General features: G+C 43.5%; 2 protein-coding genes across 2 annotated transcripts in view; both read right to left on the bottom strand.

Moving 5' to 3' along the window:
* The window catches only part of znf385b (zinc finger protein 385B), a 43346-nt gene extending 20697 nt beyond the window's left edge, over positions 1 to 22649 (bottom strand). The window contains exons 1-4 of the mRNA XM_068736673.1: positions 22416 to 22649; positions 7124 to 7270; positions 6155 to 6298; positions 5164 to 5280 (exon numbers count right to left, since the gene is read on the bottom strand). Coding sequence (XP_068592774.1) covers positions 5164 to 5280; positions 6155 to 6298; positions 7124 to 7259 — 397 coding nt within the window. The 5' untranslated portion in view covers positions 7260 to 7270; positions 22416 to 22649. The remainder of the gene's footprint in view (positions 1 to 5163; positions 5281 to 6154; positions 6299 to 7123; positions 7271 to 22415) is intronic.
* Positions 22650 to 27378: 4729 nt separating this feature from the next.
* The window catches only part of cwc22 (CWC22 spliceosome associated protein homolog), a 10400-nt gene continuing 10278 nt past the window's right edge, over positions 27379 to 27500 (bottom strand). The window contains exon 20 of the mRNA XM_068736649.1: positions 27379 to 27500. This exon is cut by the window's right edge and continues 750 nt beyond it. The gene's annotated coding sequence lies outside the window, so the exon portion shown is untranslated.

A 27500-nucleotide genomic window follows, 5' to 3' on the forward strand; every position in this document is an offset into this window, starting at 1 on the left:
ACTAGCCCTCTTCTGCTTATTACTAGACCTTGATTAGTTATACCTGCACTCTACTAGTTCCACTAGCCCTAACCAGTTTCTTCTACATAACATTGACTAGTCCTATCCCCAATTCCCCAGTCCTTTACTAGTTTTACTAGACGTAGACTTCCTCGATAAGTGTTGTTGACTAGTTCTGCTACCGGTTTTCTCTACTTAACCATGACTAGTCTTACCAGTCCCACATCCCCACTATCATTCACATTTACTAGTTCCCTCTGGTATTAACCAGTTTTCTACTAGACCATGACTTGTCCTTCAAATGCCTTAGTAGACCTTGACTACCAGTGTCTATTAGTTCTGCTAGTATTACCAGTTATATACTAGACCTTGGCTAGTCTCACCAGCCAACCTAACAGCTACACTAGTCTACCAGGTTTTATAAATAAGCCTTGACTAGTCCTAACAGTCCCAGATCCCCAGACCCGGTAACTGGCTCCACTAGTATTTACCAGTTTCAACAATATCTCGAATAGTCCCTTCAGTGTCTTTACTAGACCTTGATTTGTCCTCCAAGTTGTTTACTAACTCTGTTAGTATTACTAGTTTTCCTTCTTAACTTTGATTAGTCCTTACAGTCTCCATATCCTGTACCTAATCCCTAACTAGTACAACTGGTATTGCCAGGTTCTACTTGACCTTAAATAGTCTTTTCAATCCTTTACGAGACCTTGTTCTATCAGTAGACTAATCTCGCTAGTCCAACCAGTTGTCAGTAGATCCTTGACCAGTCATACTACTAATCACTTTACCTGTCCAAGTAGTTGTCTTCTATCAATCTAGTCATTCTTCTAAGATTTTTCGAGTGCCTTCCAAAGCCTTACTAGTTGTGAGTCCTTCAGTTATCTTCTACATTTTGACTAATTCTAACCAGTTTGCCTACTGAACCTCGAATAGTCCTAGTCCCCAATCCACAGTACCAATCCATTAACCAGATCCATTTGGTATCAGTTTTCACCTGACCTTGATTAGTCCCTCCAATGCCTTCACTGTGACTTTGGCGTGTCCTACCAGTTCTCTACTAGTTCTGCAAGTTGTCAACTGGTGGTCACAGATGTGGGTCATGTGGGCGAAACATCACAGGTTCAAATCTGGTCATATGCCCCAGCCCCCCCCCCCCCCCCCCCCCCCCCCCCCTCCCTGTGCTGAGCCTATTGTCAGCACTGTACAGCACTATGAGTGTGTGAATCTGTCAGCAGGGTCTATTCATAAACAGCTGAACGCATCAACGCAAAACCACACATCAACACCTGCTCAGTCTCTCCATCTCTCTCTCTCACACACACACACACACACACACACACACACACACACACACACACACACACACACACAACAATGTGTCTATTAATAACGTATATTTCTCATTAAGTATGAGGTCATTAGCTAGACCAACATGCTGACCTCTATCAGCCCAGGAAAGCTATTAGAGCTAGCTTGCATGCACACACACACACACACACACACACACACACACACACACACACACACACACACACACACACACACACACACACACACACTTCTTTCACATGAAAAGCACAGACAGTCACAGCACATCGGTGTTGTTGTCTTCAGTACCCAGCAACAACTCCGCCCACAACAAACACTGAAAAACCTAAAAGAAGAGAGGAGCTTCAACTCGGGTAACCGTTATTAGTCTCATGTGACTCGATCTCTTCCTTTGTACCGATGCGGATCACGGGACTTCGCTTCTTTCATTAGCGACTGGATGCGTGTGTGAGTGTGTGTGTGCATGAGTGTGTGGGTTACGAGTGTGAATGCTGTCGCCTAGTGGTCACTAACTGCCACTGAGGAGAAAACACAACTGTAACACTAGTTAGTGTTAGTTAGTGTGAGTAGTAATGGTTCTCTTAGCTCCTCAGTCGGGGAATCCCGTGACTTTCATTGTTGTGCTCGTGTGTTTGAAATGTAGTGTTTTTACAAATTCATTCATGAGCTTGCAAATGTGTGTTTTCACTCGTTGTGTGTGTGGCTGGCAGCAGAGGTGGATATTAACTCAGTATGTTACTCGAGCACCGAGTTGAGCTTCTTGTACTTCACATTGAACATCTACTCCTGCTGGTTTCAGGTGAACATTCTGTTGCTAGTAGTCTGGTTGGAACATGATCTTCAGGTATTCATTCAGTACAGCTGTTTTGTACATGTGGATTTGTTGTAATACTTCATGGCTTGTCTGTACTGAAGTGTTTCTTTTGATGTGGCGTGCTGTAGATGTGCACCTACACACACAGTGTGGGAAGAAGAAGAACTCTACCACATCTCAGAGGGGAGCGTTATACTTCTATCTACTACGTTGCTCCTTTTACATTCATCACACAGCTGTAGTCACTACTTTAAGATGTTATACACAACCAGCTCATGAATGATGATGCATAGATGAAACTAAGCAGCAGTCTATTGCATAGATGAAACTAAGCAGCAGTCTATTAAGAAGTAGACATTAGCTCCTCACTGGTGAGAGCATGAAAATGCTGCTAACACATGAAAGTATGCAATAAGTCAGTAATATATAACACAATATCACTGACAGGACTATCGTTCCCAACGAGTCCTTCTACTTCTGATACTGTAAAGACATTTGTATGTTTGCTGAAGTATTTCTGTATTGATGCTTTTACTTAAGTAAAGTGTCTGAGTACTTATTCCACCTGGTGATATTTATATAAATGCTAACAGTGTGTGGAGTTTATAATGTTCATGTAAGAAGAAAAAGAAGAGAAGAAACTATGAAAATTGGAAACACAACTTGACTTTACACAACCGTAAAGACGAAAGATTAAAAAGCAGATTCCAGCAGTTTTGTAAGAACGACTGTAACCTTGTTTGTATTGGCTGTGATGTCATCTGACCTAACTGCTGATAGGCTGCTCAGCCAGCCAGGTCACTGTCTCACACACACACACTCACACACACACACACACACACACACACACACACACACACACACACACACACACTCACACACTCACACACACACACACACACACACACACACACACACACACACACACACACTCACACACTCACACAGCCTGGCCTGGAGGAGCTGAGTTCAGGCCAAAGAGCTTTTCATGGTTGAGTGAGCATCACGTAATGGACAGAAAGAGGGGTAGAGAGAGAGAGAGAGAGAGAGAGAGAGGGGGGGGGGGGGGGGGGGGGCGTTACCATTCAGGCTGAGTGGTGTGTTTGTGTGTGAGTGTGTGTGTGTGTGTGTGTGTGTGTGTGTGTGTGTGTGCCCAGTAGAGAGAGATTTAATCTTTAATCAGTGTTATTGTAGCCTGTACACTGATATGGACACATAGTATGTAATTACAACTGCTGCACACACACCTGTATATGTGTGTGTGTGTATATATGTGTGTGTGTGTGTGTGTGTGTGTGTGTGTGTGAGAGAGATTGTGTATCGGTTTCCTGTCTCTCTTGACATCATTCTGCTATGTCCTGTAATTAGATGTGTGTGTGTGTGTGTGTGTGTGTGTATGAACTTACTTATCTTATGTTACTATACAAGTGACCTGGAAGTCAGTTCCACTCAGGGCTAATACGACAGATTTCCAGCAGAAAGTTTTGCATTGTGTTTAAGGACAACAAACTGAACGCTGCATTATAAAGGTGATTCACAAAAAGGTGTCATCATGACAGACACATCTGTGGAGACAGACACATTAGCACCAAAGCTAACGTAACGATGACAATCAATGCGAGCGTCGACGTCTTTGAGAAATGTCAGTGTGGTTGCGGAGCAGCGCTATGTCCCAGTTTAATGACCCGCTGCTGTCTGCTCCACTTTAACTCCTTTTGCATCACACAGCACATGCTCACTCTGTTGACCAGCAGTTTGACTTTAAAAACTGGGTCTGAATTGCTCAAGACGTTTTGGAACCGTTCCACTCACAGTTGATCACAGAACCAAAGAGAGTCAAGCAATGTGAAAAGCTTCAAGTGTGATTTCAGCAGCAGAGGCGCTGGAAGCACTTAGAAACCTGCAGCAATGATTAAACCATGAGAATAATGACAATACTGCAGCTCATTAAACTAAACAGTTACATCAGAACATAATATCAGAACCAACACAATAAGACACAAACTTGTATAGTGTTTCATTGTAACAATAACCACTGATAAAAGACACATTATCTTGTTTTGTTAAAAGAATATGTTGACATCCTGGGAAATAAGATTACCGATTTAGAGGAAAATGGTAATATCATCTCATGCCTGTGCATTAAATATGAAGCTACAACCAGCAGTCAGTTTAGCAGTTAACCAGGCGGGTGGTTGCCAAAAGCCAACATGGCGACGGCCGCAATCCAAGATGGCGATGGCCAAAACGCCGAACTCGATGCTTCACAACGTCAGTCCACAAACCAATGGGTGACGCCAAGACGACTACGTTCACTTCTTATATACAAGTCTGCGCAGTTAATTAATCTAAGCGTGAAGGCAGGAAGCAGATGGAAACAGTTAGCGACACTTTATGAAGTTGTAACTGCACAAGAATTGGCTTCTACTGACGGGAAACAGGAGGAAACAGCTAGAAATTAGCTCAGAAATAATCAAGCGTCAGGCATGTGTGACTTTCAAGGTCGTTTTTAAACATCTCCAAACACAACAGATATAGATTCACATGCCATATTATATTTCAGCTTGTCAACATGACGGACAGGTGTTTAAGTGGAGCTAACAATACCCATACAGAGATAAAACTGCAGTGATGATCTGAGTTAATGCAGGGTCAGTTCATTCTCTCAGGGGTCAAACTGAGAACCCACACACACACACACACACACACACACACACACACACACACACACACACACACACACACACACACACACACACACACACCACCGCCACTCTCTGACCTCTCCCAGATGGCAGCAGCTGTTGATGATGAATGAGCCAAAGTAACTCTCACTCAGCAGACAGACCGTCAGACTACTTGTTTCCTCTCATGCAGGTAAAGCATTACATGTCAGCTGTAGTCTTTGTGGTGTGTTCACTTGCAACTTCTAACAGATACAAAATGTTTGATGAATCAGTCATTGTCAGCCCAGTACACCAGTAGTCGTAGAAGCAGTAGAAGCACTGTGGTCCTACCTGCAGTTGTGCTAGGTGGAGCGCTGAGGCCTGGACTGAGGCCTGGGGTTGGAGTTAGTCCTGTAGGCTGGGAGCTGAGCCCTGTGACCCGGGGAAGAGACCTCGACTGAGCCCCTGCTGGAATCAAAGACATCAAGACCCATTATATCATACATCATACAAGGAGCTGACAATAATAAACTACTGCTGTAACTACTGCTGCTGCTAATACTACGACTACTAATGCTGCTGCTCCTACTACTGCTGCTAATACTACGACTACTAATGCTGCTGCTAATACTACGACTACTAATGCTGCTGCTCCTACTACTGCTGCTAATACTACGACTACTAATGCTGCTGCTAATACTACGACTACTAATGCTACTGCTAATACTACGACTACTAATACTGCTGCTAATACTACGACTACTAATGCTACTGCTAATACTACGACTACTAATGCTGCTGCTCCTACTACTGCTGCTACCACTACTACTACTACTAGTACTGCCATTACTACTCCTACAAGTGATTATGCTACTACTACTGCAGTCACCTTGCTACTATTGTGCTACTATTATTACTGCTGCTACAACTACTAAACTGCAGCTACTATAACTACTACCGCTGCTTGGAGTTATAAACTATCATGTGAGATGAATATAAGTCTTCAGGTTCAGGTCAGATTCTAAATGGTTTGGTTATTTTCAAAAATGGTGAATACTGTGTCAATCAGCTGTATCTATGCATGTCATATGTTGTAAGAAGAAAGACATGGAAGTGAGGTGTGGTGCAGCTCATGTTTTAGCCAAGCAAGCTAATGAAAGGCAATAGTTGAAATAAAGCAAAAACACAGCTTCAGATCTTGGGTTGGGTTCTCAAATCTGACAGTTGCAGTCAGCAGTCATTTTGATAATGTTTATTATTGCCTCAAAAGCTGATTGTTAAAAACTACTCATGCATATACTTCTACTACTACAATCACATGACAGTAGTGGTTGTAGTGTACCTGCTGCCTGTTGTCCTGTCTCTCTGGCCTGGAGCTGTCTCACTCTCCGGAGGTGAGACCTGCCATTGCAGTGCAGCTGGGCCTGAGCAGAAGAAGTCAGCTGCAGGTTACACACCTCACACAGTGAGTAGGCCCCGCCCTGACCTGGGAGAAAACAACATGAAGAGTCAGACTGTAGGAGAAAACTACAAGGATTGTTCAGACAGGAAACAACAAGGATGAGTGAGACTGTAAGAGAAAACAATCAGGATTGTTAGACTGTAGGAGAAAACTACAAAGATGAGTCAGACTGTAGGAGAAAACTACAAAGATGTGTCAGACTGTAGGGGAAAACTACAAAGATGTGTCAGACTGTAGGAGAAAACTACAAAGATGAGTCAGACGTCAGACTGTAGGAGAAAACTACAAAGATGAGTCAGACTGTAGGAGAAAACTACAAAGATGAGTCAGTCTGTAGGAGAAAACTACAAAGATGGGTCAGACTGTAGGAGAAAACTACAAAGACAAGACAGACTGCAGGAGAAAACTACAAAGATGAGTCAGACTGTAGGAGAAAACTACAAAGATGAGTCAGACGTCAGACTGTAGGAGAAAACTACAAAGATGAGTCAGACGTCAGACTGTAGGAGAAAACTACAAAGATGAGTCAGACTGTAGGAGAAAACTACAAAGATGAGTCAGACTGTAGGAGAAAACTACAAAGATGAGTCAGTCTGTAGGAAAAAACTACAAAGATGGGTCAGACTGTAGGAGAAAACTACAAAGATGAGTCAGACTGTAGGAGAAAACTACAAAGATGAGTCAGACTGTAGGAGAAAACTACAAACATGAGTCAGACTGACAGAGAAAACTACAAAGACAAGTCAGACTGTAGGAGAAAACAACAAGGAAGACTCAAACTGTATGAGAAAAGTATGGATTGGAAACAGCAGATAATACCGAGCATTGGTGCTGGAACATGTCAATCACCTGGGGATGGATTCTGCTGGACAGAGAGACTGATGGTTGAAGGTGTTGGGGGCTCCATCAGCTCTTGACACATCCCTCCAAAGGCAAATATTTGCCCCCGCTCCAGTAGCTGAGAGGGGCTGAGAGGAGTCTTCATCCTAAGGTAAGCTAAGGAAGAAGAGGAAGAAGAAAGGAAGAGAATGAATGGTGATCACTATTGTTATATATAGCTTATATAAACTAGAGGAAAAAACTTCTAAAAGCAGCACCAGAAATGCCAACACATAATGAAAGACACTTAATTAAAATAGTGATCCATAGTGGGTAGTGTATATTGTGCTTATGCTGAATATGAGGAGTTAAAGTATTGTGTTACCAATACTGTCAAATGTGGCATTAAGGTCCAAGAGAACTAACCAGCACTAAACAGACTCATTTCTACGTTTTAAACAATTATTTTGCAATGGAGTCGCCACAATTAGTGGATTTGTTAGAAAGGGAAAAGCATGTGACACAAAAATGTGTGACATTGACTGATAGCAAGCTGTCTGGACAGTGCTGACCTTTGAGGGAATTAAGAGGCAGAAATGGAGGAGGCGAGCATAGCTTACTGTCGCACCTTCCACCTTTATTTCATTTCCTCCCTGGGAATGTAAACTGCTCCACAAAAGAGTGATGGTGTTCAGACAGTCATGAGATGTCTTTTCAATAAACTGTGTGAACTCATCGTCCAGTTAACAAAACAGCTAACAACGAGGTAGCTCTGAGAGCTTCTTCTCCTTCTTCAATAAAGAAGAAGAAATGAAATTAAGAACGATCCACAAAACAAAATGCCAGCTCAGTAAACTGCCCAGTACAGGGGAAAAAACTGGAAAGAAGCTCAGAGCCCTAACTGTGACTGATACTGCCAGCATGTTGACGGATGCCTGGTGTGTTAAGGTTACCTTGCCAGCTACAGTAATGCGGATGAATTTCATTTTTGAGCAGCTAAAAGCAGCTCATTCAGAAATCCATGTTGTGACAAAGTCTAAAACACAAAAAGAAATTTCCTCTTGACTTGTTTTTTCTTCTCCGAGACGTTAGGGAATAGGGAATTAGGGAAACCTAACGATGTAAGACAACTGTGATCCAACACCGCAGCAACGGACACAGAGCCGATCCGCAGCGAGCAACGACCCCGAAACTCATTCACCGCGAGACAGACGGGTGGACGGACAGACGGGTGGACGGACAGACGGACGGACTGGAGCGAGGCCTGAATGACACCGGATGCAGAGTGAGAAGCATCAAACGCTCACAGGGAGAGTGATGGAGTAATGAGTAAGAGGAGAGGAGCGAGGCAGGATGAAATATGTGTGTGTGTGTGTGTGTGTGTGTGTGTGTGTCCAGTGTACAGTGCGTGTGTGTGTGTGTGTGTGTGTGTGTGTAGGTCAGTCCATGACTGTGTCCATCTGTTATCCTGTCAGCGCTGCCAAGTCACATGACATCTGACAGGACACACTTCTTCTATAGTCAGCTATCTATATTGCAATGACCTACATACATCACCACATCACTTTAAAATCACTCAGAGATTTGGATCAGAGTTGGATCAAGTCATTAAGGCGGAGAAGAAGACACGGTTACCTAACCATGTTTATTTCATAGAGCGGTAGAGCAGCTACCGGAGCCCAGAAGGTCTCCAGAGGAAATCAAGGTCTCTGGCGTCAACGTCCACACACCAGCTGGACCAGCCACGCTCACTGGCTAACACTAAAACCCTCTCGGGGAAATACGTTTTCTATATAAACAAAATTGACTTGAGCTGACTTTCCATTAAGACTCTCAGGAAGCCGCTGCTGTTACTCCATGACCAGGGGTCCGGCTGCGGGATGCACCGAGAACCCATACAGCAGCTATCGCTGTCCATGTTCCCTTTCTGATTACAGTGACAAAGTGTTCTGAATATGCCAGAACGCTACGAGTCATCGTCACAGAGTTGTGGAAGTGAGAGAAGTTAGTTCACGTCCCATTCATTTTTAATTCCCGTGGACAACGGGACCGAATAGACGTTAATCTCTCGTGGGCGAATCGTCGGTACAAAAGATTAACTGCATCAGAAAATATCTGGCTCCTTGATAAAAAAATAAAAAGTGAAAGGTACCTGTGCACAGAAAAACATGAAGTGAAAAGTTAACTTCAACTCCCATGGTGCATTTTGGCAAGAAATATCTAATTACAGAGCTTAAAATTCTGTTACATGCGCCGCCAGCGGTGAGTGGGAGCCAAACATTAGTGTGGAGAAAAACAATTTAAAATCTGCTGTTCACATGAATTTACTCCGGGAGTCTGTGTCAATGTGGGATGAATTCAGTATTCAGTGTTTTTGAATTCACGACCACCCTGATCCACTCCTTCTACAGAAATCACTATCATTCACTGCATTGTCCACTGTGTCGTTCTCTTTGAGTATCCAGACTGAAAGAAATTCAGAAATGTATACTTTGTGCTAATAATCCCACAATGCAATGTGGCCCTTCAGTTGATGATGCAAAGTGTTGCTGATTCAAAGTTGCATTGGATCTTTGTTTGCTGCTCACTATGAAGTACATGAGTCGTGAATGAGGGAACAAGAAATACATTTTGGAAATCGCTGTTTGATTTTGAACTTGGCTACTAGATACTGTAGTATTTAGAGTTATTCCACAGAACTAAATATGATTCAAACAATTTAATGTCAGTTAGGAATGTGAAACATTTGTAACTGATCTTTAGTAAACCTATACTCCTCTCCCTCTCTCTCTCTCTCTCTCTCTCTCTCTCTCTCTCTCTCTCTCTCTCTCTCTCTCTCTCTCTCTCTCTCTCTCTCTCTCTCTCTCTCTCTCTCTCTCTCTCTCTCTCTCTCTCTCTCTCTCTCTCTCTCTCCCAGCTGGTTGTTAGTCGTCGACTTTATGTTCTGCAGACAGCTGGTTAATCCGCCACTGTGATGAATTAGCTACAAAATGCGCGCACACACACACACACACACAAACACACACACACACACACACACACACACACACACACACACACACACACACACACACACACACACACACACACACACACACACACAGCCAGCTGATGCTGACATCAGCTTTAGCTAGGGAAGGATTAAATATATCTGCTCTATTGAGCTGGGAATTACACACTACACAAACACAGGTAAATACACACACACACACACACACACACACACACACACACACACACAGTAACACACAGTAACACACATAAAGTAAGACGCAGAAAAAGAAAGTCAGTGAACTGAACATTCAGCATTAAAATGAAATGAAATATGTGTGTTTACCTTTTATGTTGTAATATGTGTGTGAGTCTAATCCGGGCTGACCAGGCAGTCAGTAATCAGAGAGGCCAGCTGTGGGTTATAATCCCACGCAGACACACACACACACACACACACACACACACACACACACACACACACACACACACACACACACACACACACACACAGCAGTCAAGCAACAATGTGAGGAAAAGCAGAAATATTTTCTTCAGCATGAGTGCTTCACAACAACCTGAATTTCTTCTTCTTCTTTTTACGACTTCAAAGAGACTCAATAGAGCGCAAAGAAACACTTGACTGAGTTTCAGTCTTTAATATCAAAACATGGTGAGATATGACAGCACTGTGCTGCTGTTCATGGATCTTTCTGGGGCCTTTTTTGACCACTGCATCTTATTGATACGCAGTATTGTTTTGGATGTTTTCGCTCAGAACTGGTGTCATGCGTATTTGTTTGATAGAACACATGCGATCTGTACGCATGTTCTCAAAACCACCTCCCTTGAGATCAATAAGGGAGTACCACATGGTTCTGTGCTGGTTCCTTTACTTTTTACACTCTACGTAAACAATATTATCACTCAAACACAGATGTATGGTATCCATTTTTATGCGGATGACACAGTCTTTTATGCATACGAGTCCTCTTTAACTCTCAATCTGCCTTTAACATTCTTCAGACAACATCATGTCTATCTGTTTCCCCATGTCCAGTGGTATGCTAAGATGAGCTAACCGTCCCCTGAACCTTATATTTAATACCTATGTATTAAACTGACATTTAATTATGGAATCCATGTTCTAATCATCTTCTGTTGGCTAGAAAGTGAAAACAAGCATATTTCACCAAATGCTGAACTCTAATAGTTGTGAAAGGCTGTTGTATGCATTAGGAAAAACTAAAACCTAATTATATTTTATACTTTTGGTAACTGATTCCTTTATTTATTTAGCCTCAAAAGCATAGAAAAAAAACAAGAAAAATCTTTTTCACTTGAGTGAAAACCTTTTATGTCCAAAATGTGTGTCAGCTTTACAGGAAAACAGGTTATTGTTCAGTGGGTTATGAAACTTGTTATGAGTCACTGTTCAGGTTTGAAGACGAGTTGTGTTACACCTTCAACTTATCCGACGCTGTTGGAAATCACTAGACATGGAAATACAAGGTTTACACCACCAGCTATCTCATCTTTTCTTGTTTTTAATGTCAGCAAGTGAACAAACGAGGGACTCGTCCAATTGGTCGAAAGCTCTGAACCCTGCTGGGTGTAAAAGATAAAGAGAGGAGGACACAAATGTATGTCGCTGTTGCCTGAAAGAGAGCGTACGACACACACAGACACACACAGACACACAGAGTGACCCGAGGGTACGCCAACGACAGGACAGAGGAACTAATGGAGATGTGAAAAGACACAGAGAGATGTCTTAGAGTGGCTGTCTCTCACCCTGAGGCCAGTAGCTGGTAATGACAGTGGTCAAAGACACACACACACACACACACACACACACACACACACACACACACACACACACACACACACACACACACACACACACACACACACACACACAGTAAGCAGAGCAGTGGCCGGCGGCAGCAGAGATGCTGAAACAAACTGCTACATACAGTTTGATGTTTGCATGTTCGTCCCTCCAGGAATCTGAGATCTTACAAATCAGAAGAAACTGGAGAAAAGTCAAACAGCTGCCTCAAAAATCAGAGAAAGAAAGGAAAACATACCTCACATCGACAAATCATTTCCACATTTTCTCAAACTGTACTCTCACCTAAGAACCAGCGATATAAATCCAGGTCAAATAAAATCAAACCTTTTGAAATGCATGGATATCTATATTATTGCGCTTTCTTCAAGACGTCCTCTCAGGCTGTGTATGACCTCCAACGCAAATTCATTTCTAACCATTTCTGTGGCTAATACAGCAGAAAAAATATGATATATTGATTTATTGTTTATCTGATCCCTGGAACGGACAAACTCAAACTTTAGTGCATCGTATCATATCAGGTGTGGAATGAATCGATCAAGATTAGACCAAACTCCACCCGACGAGGGGAAGGCTGGTTTTAACCTAGCTGAGTGCCAGAAATGCCTTTTGCTAATGAAGCAGTTGTTGATCACATGCAGCCTCTACCGGCCGGTTAAGAGGAGCGATGAGTCAGCAGTCGATGATGGTGTAAAAAAGTAAATCAAAATCCCCAAAACCCCGAGAGGTCCTGGAGCATACAGTCATAAATGAGCACACAAAATATGGTCCAGTAGTGCAAGATTTGTCATGGAGGCTCTCTGTGCTAAAGAACGCATCTCTTTCTGTTATATTATATAAAACCACACAAGTGTCACAGCGACACTACAACAACAACAACAACCAGCCGGTCTGAAGAGAAGACGTCCATTAAGGTTCTTACTGCAGTGAATGTAAAGACCTGCAGGAGGCCGTAACCTGAAGACACTCCTGAGGACACATAATGTGCCTTCCATTCAGCTAATTATACTTCCTCCCTCCTCCAGACACACCGAGCCAGAAATCAATCCTGGTCCTCCATCATCGAGAACCACTAGTGATGTGATGTGCACGTTTTCATCCAGACGGAAACACCCTTTTGATAAGTTTGTGTTCATTGGCCAGCGGGCTGGGCTGCTATGGAAACAACAATAAGAATGTTGCATGAATTACTTTAAGTAATTAGTTATTGCATCACTGGATTACAGCGGGACAGGGGGAGGTAGGAGGAACCTGTGGCACAACAACGTCCACTAACGTTAAAACATGAAGACAAACAATGGTTTGTTTAACCAGAATCTCCAAACTCTGTCCACTTGTTCTTCACTTCACTTGCCAATTTCTTCTTTTGTTATTTCACTCCTCATTCATGAAAGAGAGGTATCCTGTCCAAATATTTTGACCCAAACAGCTGCAGAGTCATGGAAACGGTCTGCAAAGGATCAGACTTTCTGTACCTGCAGCTACGACATAATATGTATTTTAATGTGTCATGGTGGTCAGTCACAGTCTGGAGCATTTATCAGACATGAGTTATTATGTGAAGGGGTCCTGTGGTCTCCTCAAGATGATGCTGGAAGAGCTCAGACACGAGGGAACGGAGGAGCCACGTTAGCTAAATGGAAAACCGCCGAGTGAGACAGGTGGAACGACAGGTTTGCAGACGGTCCAGCTTCCTGTCTGTCTGTTGTTTTGGTCGTCATGGAAGTGCTATGTGGTAACGCCGCAACTGGTGATGTCACTGTGGTCGGTCGACTGGGAAACTATGACACACACACACACACACACACACACACACAGACAGATGAAAGGTGAACTACAGTCTCTCTATTCTCCGTCCACATGGTGGTTTCTAAAGGGACTCAGTGAGCTGGTTCTTCTGTCAGGTCTGCAGTGTGGCTGGATCAGGTTTTAGGTCCACTACTGATAATATTATATCGGCTATAAACTGATATCAGTCTGCTGTAGATGAACATAGATACTGGACTAGCTCTGAATCCAGCCTCACTGCTCACTCTCCTACAGCCGGATCAGAGTTGTGTTGAGTTACTGTTTATACAACTGACACCATGTTGTATAGTTACACACACACACACACACACACACACACACACACACACACACACACACACACACACACACACACACACACACACACACACACACACACACACACACACACACACACACACACGCACACACAGCAGGTACAGTGAGGTTTCTCAGTCATTTCCGACCTTCACTCCAGGACACCGTGACTTCTGTTCCTTCTTTAAATAGCCGCTCTGCTCCATCAGGACCTGACACTTATACTGTTAGAGGAGAATAAAAAAAGCTTTCACGCTAATGGAGAGCCAGCACTGAACGCGCTAACTGCTACCGCTAACAGAAGGAGCAGACCTGAGGGACCCCCGTCGCCCGACGACCACCTCGCTGTCTGACGAGAGGAGATGTAGGCCCACTGTTGATCCGTTGCTCCGTCCACCCTTTGACTCATCAACAAATCTAGCATTAATCAGCCTTAATGAAGACATGAATCACAGCAGCAGCAGCACCTTTGTAGATTAGTTTCTGTTAAAAGCTTTCCTCCATTGTTGGTGTCGTTTGTCTTGAAGGAATACTTTCGACGTTTGGGAAACACTCTCATTTGCTGTCATGCTGAGAGTTAGATGTCTGTAAAAGAAAATGAAGCTACAGCCAGGAGCTGGTTAGCTTAGCTTAGCATTAAGACACGGAAACACAGGGGGAAACAGCTAACTAAACAGGACTTTCCTGCAGGAGACCACTGTGTTTACTGTGTGTCATGTCAATCAGCCGTTAGTGTCGTCACGTGACTCACGTGCGACGGTCACGTATGTAGTCAAGTTAACGGGGACCACGATCTTTTCCTGAGCCTAAACCGAACGTCCTATGAAAACAGAGGTTTATATGAAGGTAATGATCGTACGTTGGCACTGACACTGAATATATATAAATGATTCTATTTCCTGTTTGAACAGGAAGCCTCACAGTCACAGAGATAAACCAGATGTTCCTCTATTACAGACTGTCAAGGATTAATGCGCACCCGCAAACAAACACACACACACACACACACACACACACACACACACACCACTGCATGTAGGTTACCCAGCAGGCTGTGCAGGATTTGGTGGGACATGATTGGTTGAGCCAGAAGGGGATTGTGGGATTGGGATTATCATCCACAGATGAGTGTTGTGTGTGTGTGTGTGTGTGTGTGTGTGTGTGTGTGTGTGTGTGTGTGTGTGTGTGTGTGTGTGTGTGTGTGTGTGTATGTGTGCGTGTGTATGATGTAGCTCAATCAGTATAATCTGTGGTCTAATAATAGAGATTACCACTCACACTCATCTGAACATCTACGGACAGTTGTTTGACTGCTTTGCCCCCTCCCTGCTGAAGTGTCTCTCAGGACAACACTGAACTCCTGGGACCTCTCTGTGACTCAGTGTGTGTGTGTGTGTGTGTGTGTGTGTGTGTGTGTGTGTGTGTGTGTGTGTCAGTGAGACACTGAGGTGAACAGTGTCAGTGTGCATAAGAAACAGATACACACTTTGAGCCTGGAAGTTGGTTGTTGACCTTTGGGTTTAGTATACCTGAGAAAATAATCTGAAATCAAAGGTTGACCTCATCTCATGGTCTCCATTCAGTAAATGGAACTGGCTCAGGTGTCTGACTGACGTTGAACACTTAACACACCTGATGTGTTCCTCCTCAACAATCTACATGTCGGGGCTATGGTGGCTACAGAGACAAGATAACATAAGACACGTCCAAAACGGACGCTAGACGCTACCTAGAGCGTCCTAGTTTAAAGCTCAGGAGCACTGGGGTGACAATGTGACAGTGTGTACTACACCACCTACACCAACTACACTAACTACACCAACAACGTTAGTCACAAATCACAGGAAGAGACGTCACCTGCAGTCCTCTGCTGCTCACTGGAGCTCTTTCTCTTGGTGCTGTTTACATCCTGCACTATTTAAAACTGATCTGTTGACCAAATGGTGCTAAAGATATGTCTGTTAGATAACACCTGTTATTATCTAAGAATTGCACCCACACCCACCATTCTCCGGTTTATATGTGAAGCCGAAAACAGCAAAAAGAGTTGTGGTTGACATTAGCAGTAGTTCAGATGAAGCGGACCACAGAATGATGGAAACTCATATTAGTTCTCTTTGTCATCAGCAGAGGTTTTATCACTTGCTGTGAATGTTCGGTCTACATTTTCTAAAATTCACAAATTCCTTCCAAACAGTCAGAACCCGAGTACCACGACCTCTGCTCCAGTACTACAGACACAGTGTACAAGTACAACACGGCGAGTGTCTGCAGTGTTCACAGCAGAACTTTAAGACTCCAAGCTGCTGCCGGAAAACCTCAACCCGGCCCCGAAAGACGAGAGGACGGCTATGACATCACTTCCTTCTCCACATGCTGACTCATCAAACATTCAACGGCCGCTTCACTCAACTAATGGAAGAAGAAACACGAGACACACACACAAAGAAACACACACCTCGGTGACCGGCTGGTTTAAGTCAGAACACTCATTTGTTTTAAAGACTCACCTTCACTTTAGGGACACGGTGACTTTGTGCGTTTAACAAGATTAACTTCAAGGAAATGTTCCTGCTAAGAACGCAAAACCTGAAAACAAATCCTTCTGTTCTTCACCCTCCATCCTATAGTCCAATAGTCTCCTCCTGTTTGAGTAACATTTAGTCGACTAGTCGATTAGATAACTTAACCGACTGCTCTTTAAAGCTGAGATCCTCCACAAAGAATCAGAGAAAAGCACCACTTTCAATCTGGTGTTTACAGAGATGTGCTCACTCAACACGACAACAAATGAATAAATACTGATCCACTAAAGAAACCTTAGTCAACTAAGACCAAACTGACTGAGAGGGGGCAACCTAGTAACAACTGTGTAACTACACAGTGTACAAAATGAAACCATAATACTTGTGAGTTGTTGTTTTAAGATGGAAGTCAAGTTGTCTCTGTGGTCACTCATTTCAAATGTGAATACAGCCAACGCACAATACACATATTTTATATTTTCAGACTTCATACCTGTCGTTCATGTGTTCTACGACGGTCCAAAAATATTAGTAGACATGAACAACTCCCAGATCCACACGAGGTGGAGTGCTGAAAGTCAAAGGTGTGATGTGATCAAGTATAAGGTGTTGTGACGGATGTTACCGGTGACACTGGATGAACTGAGGACAGCACAGCAGAACGGAGCAGATCCAGACTTCATACGCTTAATAAGTCTGAGACTCATTTCTCTGAGACAGAGCAGCACAAGGACACTTTAAACACATACTACCATCAAACCCCAACAATTCAAAGACCTTCAATCAACCCTATCAACCAAGTCAGTGACAAGACAGCAAGTCTGTCTTTATGCTAAGCTAAGCTAACTGGCCTATACCTTTACATTTAAATGGGAGTGGTGTCGACCTTCTCTAGGGAACCGAAAGACAATGAGGCAGCAGAGAGTTTTCCATTTCCCTCTTGTTCCAGTGGACTGAGCTCTTCATGAGAACAACCTGGTTCAGGTGGACTAGTGAGGACGTGGTCTGTCTGTCTGTCTCAGAGGTTCAACAACTCCATGACACCTTGCAACCTGAAGCCCCCCCCCCCCCTAAACTGGTGACACAGTGTGTACGTGTGACCTTCACATCTTCAGAGAGAGAGTGTGTGTGTGTGTGTGTGTGTGTGTGTGTGTGTGTGTGTGTGTGTGTGTGTGTGTGTATGTAATAACCTTAGAGACACAAGTCACGATGAAACACTTCATCACTGCCGTCCTATTTACACACACACTTTCTTTCACACACACACACACACACACACATTTAACTTTTCCTTTATACACTTTTTATAAACTATTTCCTAACCCCTCCCACTCTCCTTCCACCTCTCCCTCTCTCTCGCTCTACCTCCCCTCTCTCTCTCTCTCTCTCTCTCTCTCTCTCTCTCTCACCCCCTCCCTCTCTCTCTGATTGCCTTCAGGCCACTAATTGCATTTTTGATGATAATCATCCAATCACATTTCATTAATGTCATCACTTCCTCTTCGTCATATGACGGGAAATTAATTAAAACTTCCTGAGAAAACACAGGGAGCAGGTGCACACACACACACACACACACACACACACACACACACACACACACACACACACACACACACACACACACACACACACACACACACACACACACACACACACACACACACACACAGGCAGGTAGGTCCATAAATCACAGCAGACAGAATGGGAGTAATGAGGTGGCTAGCTGTTAGGGCTCCGTAGGGTAGGCAGCACCTAGCTAGCTAAGCGCGCGCACACACACACACACACACACACACACACACACACACACACACACACACAGTACACGTACTGCAATACTCTCAGTATTACTGCTACAGTGACAGAAAAACATCTTTGAGGAGAAACACAGCTGTTACACAACACATGTAGTGTGCGTGTGTGTGTGTGCGTGTGTGTGTGTGCGCGTGTGTGTGTGTGTGTGTGTGTGTAAGGGGGGGGGCATCAAAAGCACAAAACTACTGTAGATTGAACAGAGACACTAATTTATGAGTTCAGAACAAGTTTTCATTAAAAACCTTTTTAAAGTGAAAAGCTTCAGACATGAGAGAGCATCAATCTTCTCATGTACCTGCAAGAAAGTAAATACAAATAATCAATGTAATGTTGATCTTAATTGAATATTGATGCAATATTGACATCTCTGTTGCTGTTAGGGTTATCTCATTAAAGCTCACACACACACACACACACACACACACACACACACACACACACACTCACGTACAAAGAGTGTGTGTGTGTGTGTGTGTGTGTGTGTGTGTGTGTGTGTGTGTGTGTGTGTGTGCGCTCTCTGCAGGTTTCCAAACTAATCTGTCCTGACGTAACAACATGCTGCTTCTCAATCTGCCCACTGCTGGAGTCCTGGCACACAAACAAACACACAAAAACGCAGTGTTTAGTAATGCTGTCATGTTCTATAAATAGGTAGAAATTGATTTGTGTGGAGGAGAACAAGAGAGAGGGAGCGTTACAGTAGGATGAATGTACCGCTACTGCACTGTACAACTTGACAATGCAAACTAACAGGTTGTCAAAGCTCACAATCAGCTCATTGGTGCATCCTAACAACCGTCTACCAGCAGGTTAAAACGAGTCAGTGTATGGTCTGAAAGTCACACAGTGTGACTTCACTGGACTCTATGGGTGCAGTCTAAATGTTGGATGCTGCAGCTCGCCTACCTCTTCATAACCTAGGCTGCCAAAGCAGAGAAGTAGCAAGAACCGCTTCACAAGAGGGCTACCAAAGACTGTTCAGCGTTACTGGTAAGAAATGGCTGATGCATATATACTTTAAAAGGGGCACGAGGCAGCCCTCTATCCACACAACACTTCAAAAAGGAGATAATAGACCTAACTGCATCGGACAGGGGGTCTAGCCTTCTTTACTCGCACCAGCGCTGCAAAGCCTGGAAAGAACGTCCGGGATTAGGCAGTGCGTCCGCTGCACCCATCTCCTGAGACGGGGGGGAAAGGTCCAGGACTGGGGTGGCATCATCGCAGTCATTTGTGCATACCGTGTGTGCTGAGCGGCGACCTGGGGCCACCGGAATGACCGACAACTGCTGCCGCGTCACACTCTCTCCAAGGGATGAGATGGAGCGGAGGAAAGGCAAAAAGCAGCTTTCTTGGCCATGGCACGTGTGCAAAGGCGTCCACCCCCCAGGGCCGGGTTGTCCTGCTGCGTCAGGGACAATCATAGCGGGACAAATTTACTTTAGCTTTACCGACCGGGGAACGTGGAGAGCCTTCAGTAACAACAGGGTACTCTGAGGACCCGAACCACCGGCTCTCCGCCATCCTCAACAGGGCAGCGGACCGAACTCCGCCCTGCCTGTTGACGTAGGCCACCACGGTGCAGTGGTGGCTCCTCCCTCCACATGCCTCCCCAGTAGAAGGTACCTGAAGTGTTGGAGGACCAAGAACATTGTCGAGGAACCCACATCATCTACCACTCTCCCCAGGCCAGGTCTGTGTGGACCTAGCCATGATGATGAGGTTTCAGAGACACAAGAAGACCCTTGTGCTTCTATCGTGTGGCTGAAATGCTGTGTCCACACAACTGCTGAAGGTGTGGGGGGGGCAAGGGCATAGCCGATCGCCAGTCTGTGTACTTGTACGCTATCTCCCGGAAGGCGAAATGCAAGAATATCCTGCGTTTCAGAGCCACCTCGACCTGAAAGTACAGTATATGCACCTTTAAGATGCCGTGCAGCCAATGCAAAGCTGGAAGATAATCCAGTGGACATCAGGGCACCGCTTCCAACCCCTCCTGCTTCACGCGTGGAGGTCGGAACATGGAAACGGCCGACCAGAGATGAAGATCCACCTCATCAACGGCTCGCAAGTAAACACAGCAGCTGACATTGTGTCCCTGTGCTTCCCTTCTGTCTCCCTTTGTGGAGACAGGAGTCAGTGAATATGGTCCAGTAGCAGGTTATCTAATGAAATGGTACAGTCTAACGTTCTGTGTTTCTGTCTTCTGATTGGACGTTGAGTTCCTGTTCCTGCTTCTCAGACTGTCAGCTTTCCTCTTCTGTCTTAAACAGAAGACTTTAATTAAGTTAATTAGTGTGAATTAGTCTCACAGAAGCCTGAGAAGCACAGACAGAAGGTCCAAGCATCCAAACAAAGAGCGGCAGGAGGAAACACAGTGAGGGGGAAACTCCTCTGCTAGGGAGGAAGGAAGGAAGGAAAGGAGGTGGAGGTGTCAGACGGCAGCACTGAAATCAGTTTCCAGGTCACAAAGGAAAAGTAGTAAAAATGGAGGCAATAGAGAAAAGATGGAGGTAAAGGAGGAAAGGTTTAGAGTTAGGGGAGGAAGAGGAAGAGGACAATCAGGGTTCAGGTCCGTTTCTGTTCGAGCTGCAGGGGGCACTACAGTCCAGCTGATCAGGTGTCATTGTCAGACTGGTCAACACACACACACACACACACACACACACACACACACACACACACACACACACACACACACACACACACACAGCCATACTGTCACCTATGTGAAAATTAACAACATCTCTGTGTCAGAAAGAGAGAGACAACTGTGATGATTTGGACTGTGTGTGTGTGTGTGTGTGTGTGTGTGTGTGTGTGTGTGTGTGTGTGTGTGTGTGTGTGTGTGTGTGTGTATGTAGGCTTTGTAAGGGATTATCTGACAATAATGAAGCATGTTCAATACTCACACAAGATTATAATGTCTGTCTGTCTGTCCTCATTTTAAAAAAATACGTTTTTTTATATTTGATTACAGTTTAAAGTGTTTTGATGTAAATAATTAAACCAACTCTGTTCCTCGTGCAAAAATAACTAGTGAGCCACAATCTTTGAGTCTGCTGTCTGAAACATTTACATTTACATTAGGAGAAAATGACAGGTTGTGAGTCGTACCTGCTGTCCTCTACAGTAATAAAGTAAATCAATAACAAGTATTCAAGCAGACGAGGATACAAACAGTGGATCTACTGAATCAGTGAAAGATGCTCATCACACTTATAGAGCTTCATCACATGTCTAGTTCTGTCCGATCAACGAAGCCCAACAATCACATGTGAGAAGAAGAAGAAGAATTCAGAACCTGCAACCATCTCATATTTGCTATCTGTGCCTAAGAGGTCAGCTGATTATCAAATATTTTAAACAAATCACAGAAGCTCCACATGTAGTATAAGTACAACAACACATGACTGAGAGAGAAAGTATTGAAAGACTACAACTAGAAGAAAAGTAGTAATAATACACTATAAAAAATACTTCATTACAGGTATTTAAGTATTAAAACAACATGTACTGAAGTACTAAGAATGAAATACTCCTCATGCAGAATGGACAGACGGTGTATTAATACATGTACTGTAGTCCACCAGCAGACAATGGCTTGTTTCAATAGTCTAATCAGGTCATAACAGATTTAGTATGTTTTACTACTTGTATTAGTAGGACTACATTTCACTTGATTATTTCCATTTTACTTCATTCCTTTACATTTCATAATATAGAATGAATAGAACTATTACTGCATAAAACCATCTTAAATCAGCTCACAGTTCACACGTGTTGTTTTAATATAAGTTCTGCAGAGAAATGTAAAACTCAGACTTTAACAAGAGAAACAGAGGAGAAGAAACGCGCGTTTAAAAAGCAGAAAGTGATCCGGACTGACTCGGTTTACAGCTGCTGTTCGGTCCGTTTGATAACCTTCAACCAACCGAGAAAACAGATGAGAAAGAAGAAGAGGAGAGGAATAAAGGAGGGAAAGAGACAGAGGAGGAGGAGGAGGAGGAGGAGGAGGGTGACTTACCGGAGGAGGTGATGGAAGGATGAAGAAAGTAGAGGCGCGCTGAACTCCACTCACACAGACAACATCAGCAGCCGCTCATTAAGCAATAATCAATACTGAACAGGTGTGTGTGTGTGTGTGTGTGTGTGTGTGTGTGTGTGTGTGTGTGTGTGTGTGTGTCCTGACTGTGAGTCCGCGCGGGGCTTTTGATTGATCAGGACATCGATCGTCCGTCCGTCCGTCAGGTATCCCGGACACTGATCACCAACTCTATCCGAGCAGCGGAGAGCCGCGCGCTCTGCGCCGCACCGAGAGCAGAGTGGTGGGACTGCGCATGCGCCCCGCACAAACAGGGGGGGAGAGAGGGGGACACAGAGGATTAAATTGCATCCAATAAAAATAAAAATTGGATGAAAGTAGTTTCTTACTTGTGTGTGTGTGTGTGTGTGTGTGTGTGTGTGTGTGTGTGTGTGTGTGAGCAGAAGGTTGACTTTAAATACTGCTGCAGCACATGCATTCATCTCTCTCTCTCTCTCTCTCTATTTACTGTCAACTCACCTGTTCATGACGTCATCCGGTGTCAGGTTAAAGGATCTTTAACACTTAAAGCTCCTGAAAACTTTTAAGTAAAAGTAGCAATACCACAGTGTAAAAGTACTCTGTGAGTTAAAGCCCTGCAATCAATATTTTACCTCAAGTAAAAGTACAACAGTATTAGCATCAAGATATACTGAACCAGTGACGTCACGGTGAGGCTCGTGTCTGGTGAGGCTCTGACGCTACATGAGTCAGATTTACAGATATATGAACCCGATAGAGAAGCTTAAATCACCATTCAACTGGCAGCGTTCACATTGACTACTGGTTGTTCTTCATATTTCATATCAGCATTCTTTACACACACATTAAGCTACATATTTGATTCCACCTCGAGCGTTTCAGAAGCGGAGCGCTCGCGAGCGCCACCCGCGAAAATCGTGAGATTCCTCGATAATCTGCGTAACAACCAGGATGTATAAAGAGAACAACGAACACATAAAAGGTTACTTTACCTGTCCGACGGTGAGCTGATGATAATTTGGTCACATTTCACTGTTTGTTGAGACATTTTTAAGCTTAGATATAGATTCTTGCATTTGTGTGGTCAAAGCAAAATATAACAAGAAGAGAAGTGTAGAAGAAGAAGAGAAGTGTAGAAGAAGAACAACGACAGAACAAGCATGAACCCGACCCGTGGGCTCTCGCTCGCCCCCTTCAGTGAGGCAGAGGTACTGTTTGCCTCTCTGTGCTTCTTCACTGCGGTTTAATGTCAGATCAGAAACACTAAACATGTTCTACACAGACGTGAAATACATTATTCTATGTAAAGAAAGAACATATAATAAAAGAGTCTACAGATATTACAGTGGTGACAAACATAAAATATCTATAACTAAAGTTACTATGCTCAATAATCCAGCTCCTCTGCTTCATGAGGACTGTGTGGTTGTGATTTTAATAATCATATCATTTCATCTGAAAATCACAAAGTCAACATCTGAAAAACTGTATAAAAATAATTATAACACAAAATAATATTATACATGCATGACGACTGAACTGCAACTAAAGCATCATAGAAACAGTTCATTGTTCATTCATGTCATGAACGTGTTTGCAACTCATTGATATTTGTTTCGGCCTTATGGTTTTGTCAAAACATTTTCTAGATTATCGTTTATTGTCGACCTTTTTCATGTCAGAGTTTCTTAAAAAGATGTAATAATAGGAATGCTATTTCCTGCATTTCTATATTCCTATCGATCTATTAAATATCATCTCATAGAACTAGTTATCTGGCTATCAAACAATGTAGAACAATGTATGTACATTCCATTAACGACACCTAAAACGTTTCTTTTACTGATACTTTATGGCGGATAATTATTGTATTTAATTTGGTTCTTTATTGCTTTTTCTTTGACTGATGGTGAACAGACAGACAGAGAAGGTAACATGATGTCAGAGCTGAGACATTCCACACCACTGCTCTGAGAGACACACATCTGTCTCTCTCTCTCTCTCTGTCTCTGTCTCTGTCTCTCTCTCTCTCTCTCTCTCTCTCTCTGTCTCTGTCTCTGTCTCTCTCCCTGTCCCTGTCTCTCTGTCTCTCTCTGTCTCTCTCTCTGCAGCTCAGAAATGTTGTCAACCTCCAAACAAACCCAAAGCATGATGGGAAACTGCTGGAGCGGAGCCACCTCTCATGAAGATACATCTAAACGCTATATGAAGAAAGAACATCAGGGAGCCAAACTGTGACACTGGGTGACATGTTTCCTGCTGGAAATACTCACTAAATGTGTATTAATCCACCACTGAAAATAGTTCCCAACAAATGCACTATATCCTTAGAGTAACGTTTACTAAAAGCTGACAGCTGTTTTAGGAAATGACTGAACCTTCATTTATTTTTATTTCTTTAAAGGTCTACGTCTTCTAAGAGCCACAGACGCGGTAGAGAAGTCAGACAGCAGCACAGTGTAGGAGAATTACCCTCAACACTGCAGCCCCCCTCAGCTGAACAGAGCCGTTCAGCATCTTTCAGGTCTGTGTCAGAGCTCTCACAGGAACACCTCCCGGTTATTCAGCACCAAGCGACCAAGTGGTGAACACAGTGAAGCATTGAGCCGCTGGTAGAGACCAAACACAGAGCTAAAAGAGAGTTTACAGGTCTACTGTGTGGCCCTTCATTGAAGCTTCATGACGTTTACGTTGAGTGAAATATTCTAACTCAAAGAGTCAAAGACTCGTTTTGTTAATATTGTTGAATGATATATTCAGCCTGACGTGTTTGACACGTTTGGGGTCTATACTAGAATCAGTGATCCTGCACAGTTCACCTCCCCCCTCAGGACCTCGATGTGGTTTCCCAGAGTTCCTTGCAGCTCACAGGTCCCAGTGGATCCGTTCCTCCAAACCAATCCAGTTCATCTGCTCCTCAGAACGTCCAGCCAATCACAGTCCAGCACTGCAGCGACCCACTTACACACACACACGTATACATCACATCTCCCCCCCTCACCTTGAACATCACATCAAGGTTGTGCAAGGATACACAGAGAGAGAGAGAGAGAGAGAGAGAGAGAGAGAGAGAGAGAGAGAGAGAGAGAGAGAGAGAGATGGAGAGGGAGACAGAGAGAGAGATTGAGAGGGCGACAGAGAGAGAGAGAGAGAGAGAAAGAAAGAGAGACAGAGAGAGACAGAGACAGAGAGAGAGAGAGAGAGAGAGATGGAAGACTCTCCAGTAACATCAGCACAGACACAAAGATGATGAAAACCAGTGGAGACACACACACACACACACACACACACACACACACACACACACACACACACACACACACACACACATTCCAGTGTGGTGCAAACTTTCTGATCCACTTCCTGTGAAGCCTGTCAGTCAAAGTGCTTCTTCCTGTATGAATAGTTTGACATGTTGCTTCCTCTCTTTGTTGGATGTGATTATTTGTTCTCAGGAGATAATAAGCTCAGCTCAGCTCAGCCATCTCTACAGAAGAGAAGTAACGTGTTGATGATCTGGGTTGGTTGAACTTGTTCACGTTGACTGAGCAGCAGCTTGTTTAACCTCAGTGATGAAAACTACCGTCAGTCAATAGTCTTCTGTGGATTTACGAGAAGGTAGATCTTCTTCTTCTTCCTCCTCTTCCTCTGGACTGAAGTCAAACTAGAAGGCAGGTAATTGGGAGCAGCTTAATTAATTACATGAGCTAACAGCGGTGTCCCAAAAACTAATAAACAAGCTATATAATACAGAATATTAATTCCAAGTGTGTTTGGACAGTGATGGAGTCAAATCCTCAAACCAGGTCAAAGGCACCAGAACACCATGTAGTAAAAATACTTTAAACATTTTTAAAAATATAAAAAATGTGTCAAAACGCAAGTAAAACATTTCAGCATTAAAATCAGATAAATTACCAAAAGTAATAAAGTACTGGTATGTATATTACATAACCGCATTATAATTATTGATGCAATATTGTGCAAGCGTTCCAACTACTATTTAATAATTTATTAGTTGATTGTATTTTGTATGAATAATAAAAAGAGTGGAAGTGTAAAGTAGCATAGAATAGAACTCAAGCAGAGTACAAGTACTTTAAAATTCTACTTACTACAGAACTTGAGTCATGAATATTCCACAACTCGTTAAGGGTTGTCCCAAAACTGGTAAGAGGGGAGTACATGTGGACAGTAGAAAGTACTGTTGACAGTAAACATCAGCTGATGTTTACTGTCAACAAACACGCTGCCTTCAGCAACATGAAGGTCTTTTTAGTATTCTGGTGGTGGAACCTGAACCAGGAGAGCCGTATAAACCAGGACTCACCTGCAGGTCTACATGACCGCGGTGCAAAGAGGTCCGGCTGGGCTTCACCTGTTGGTGCTACCACTGGTACCGGTGTCATCGGGCTTCCCAAAATGTTTGGACAATTCTAAACAGCTGCTTCCACTAGTTCCACTCTGTAGATTATACTGTATATATTAGCATAGCTTAGCATAAAGACTAGAAACGAGGAGACGCAGCTCTGTACAAAGGACATTCCTAAGCTAACAAGAAGCTTTCACACATCTTTGGTTGAGAGCAGCTACTGCTCACATGTATATATAATATATATATATATATATAATATAATGTATAACGTTATCGTAGATATTCAAAGGGACCAGCAGGAGGAAGAGCTGCGTTACTCTTCCTCAGTCTTCTCTGGAGAAGAGGAGCTGAAGAGCTGCAGCATTCTGCTCTGAATGTAAAAAGCATGACGACCAAAACGGTTTGGTTCATCTTGAGGTCATGATTAATAGTCATCTCCACTATTAAATATTACAAGCTGCAGTAGTAGTGATGATGATGATGATGATTACTGAGGGTGATCTGTGACCGCACAAATAAAACACTGAAAACAGTTTAAACAGAAACGGATTAAAAAAACATCTCAAGCAACTTTAATGTTTTTTTTCTTTTTCCAAATTTCATCAACAACAAAATCAATAATAGAAAATACAGACAGACAGATTAGGAGGAGAGACGGGCGACGGGTCCCA

This window comes from Cebidichthys violaceus, unplaced genomic scaffold, assembly GCF_023349555.1.
Source record: "Cebidichthys violaceus isolate CVI_PGR_0920_01 unplaced genomic scaffold, fCebVio1.0.p SCAF_71, whole genome shotgun sequence".
In the NCBI taxonomy this organism is placed as follows: Eukaryota; Metazoa; Chordata; class Actinopteri; order Perciformes; family Stichaeidae; genus Cebidichthys; species Cebidichthys violaceus.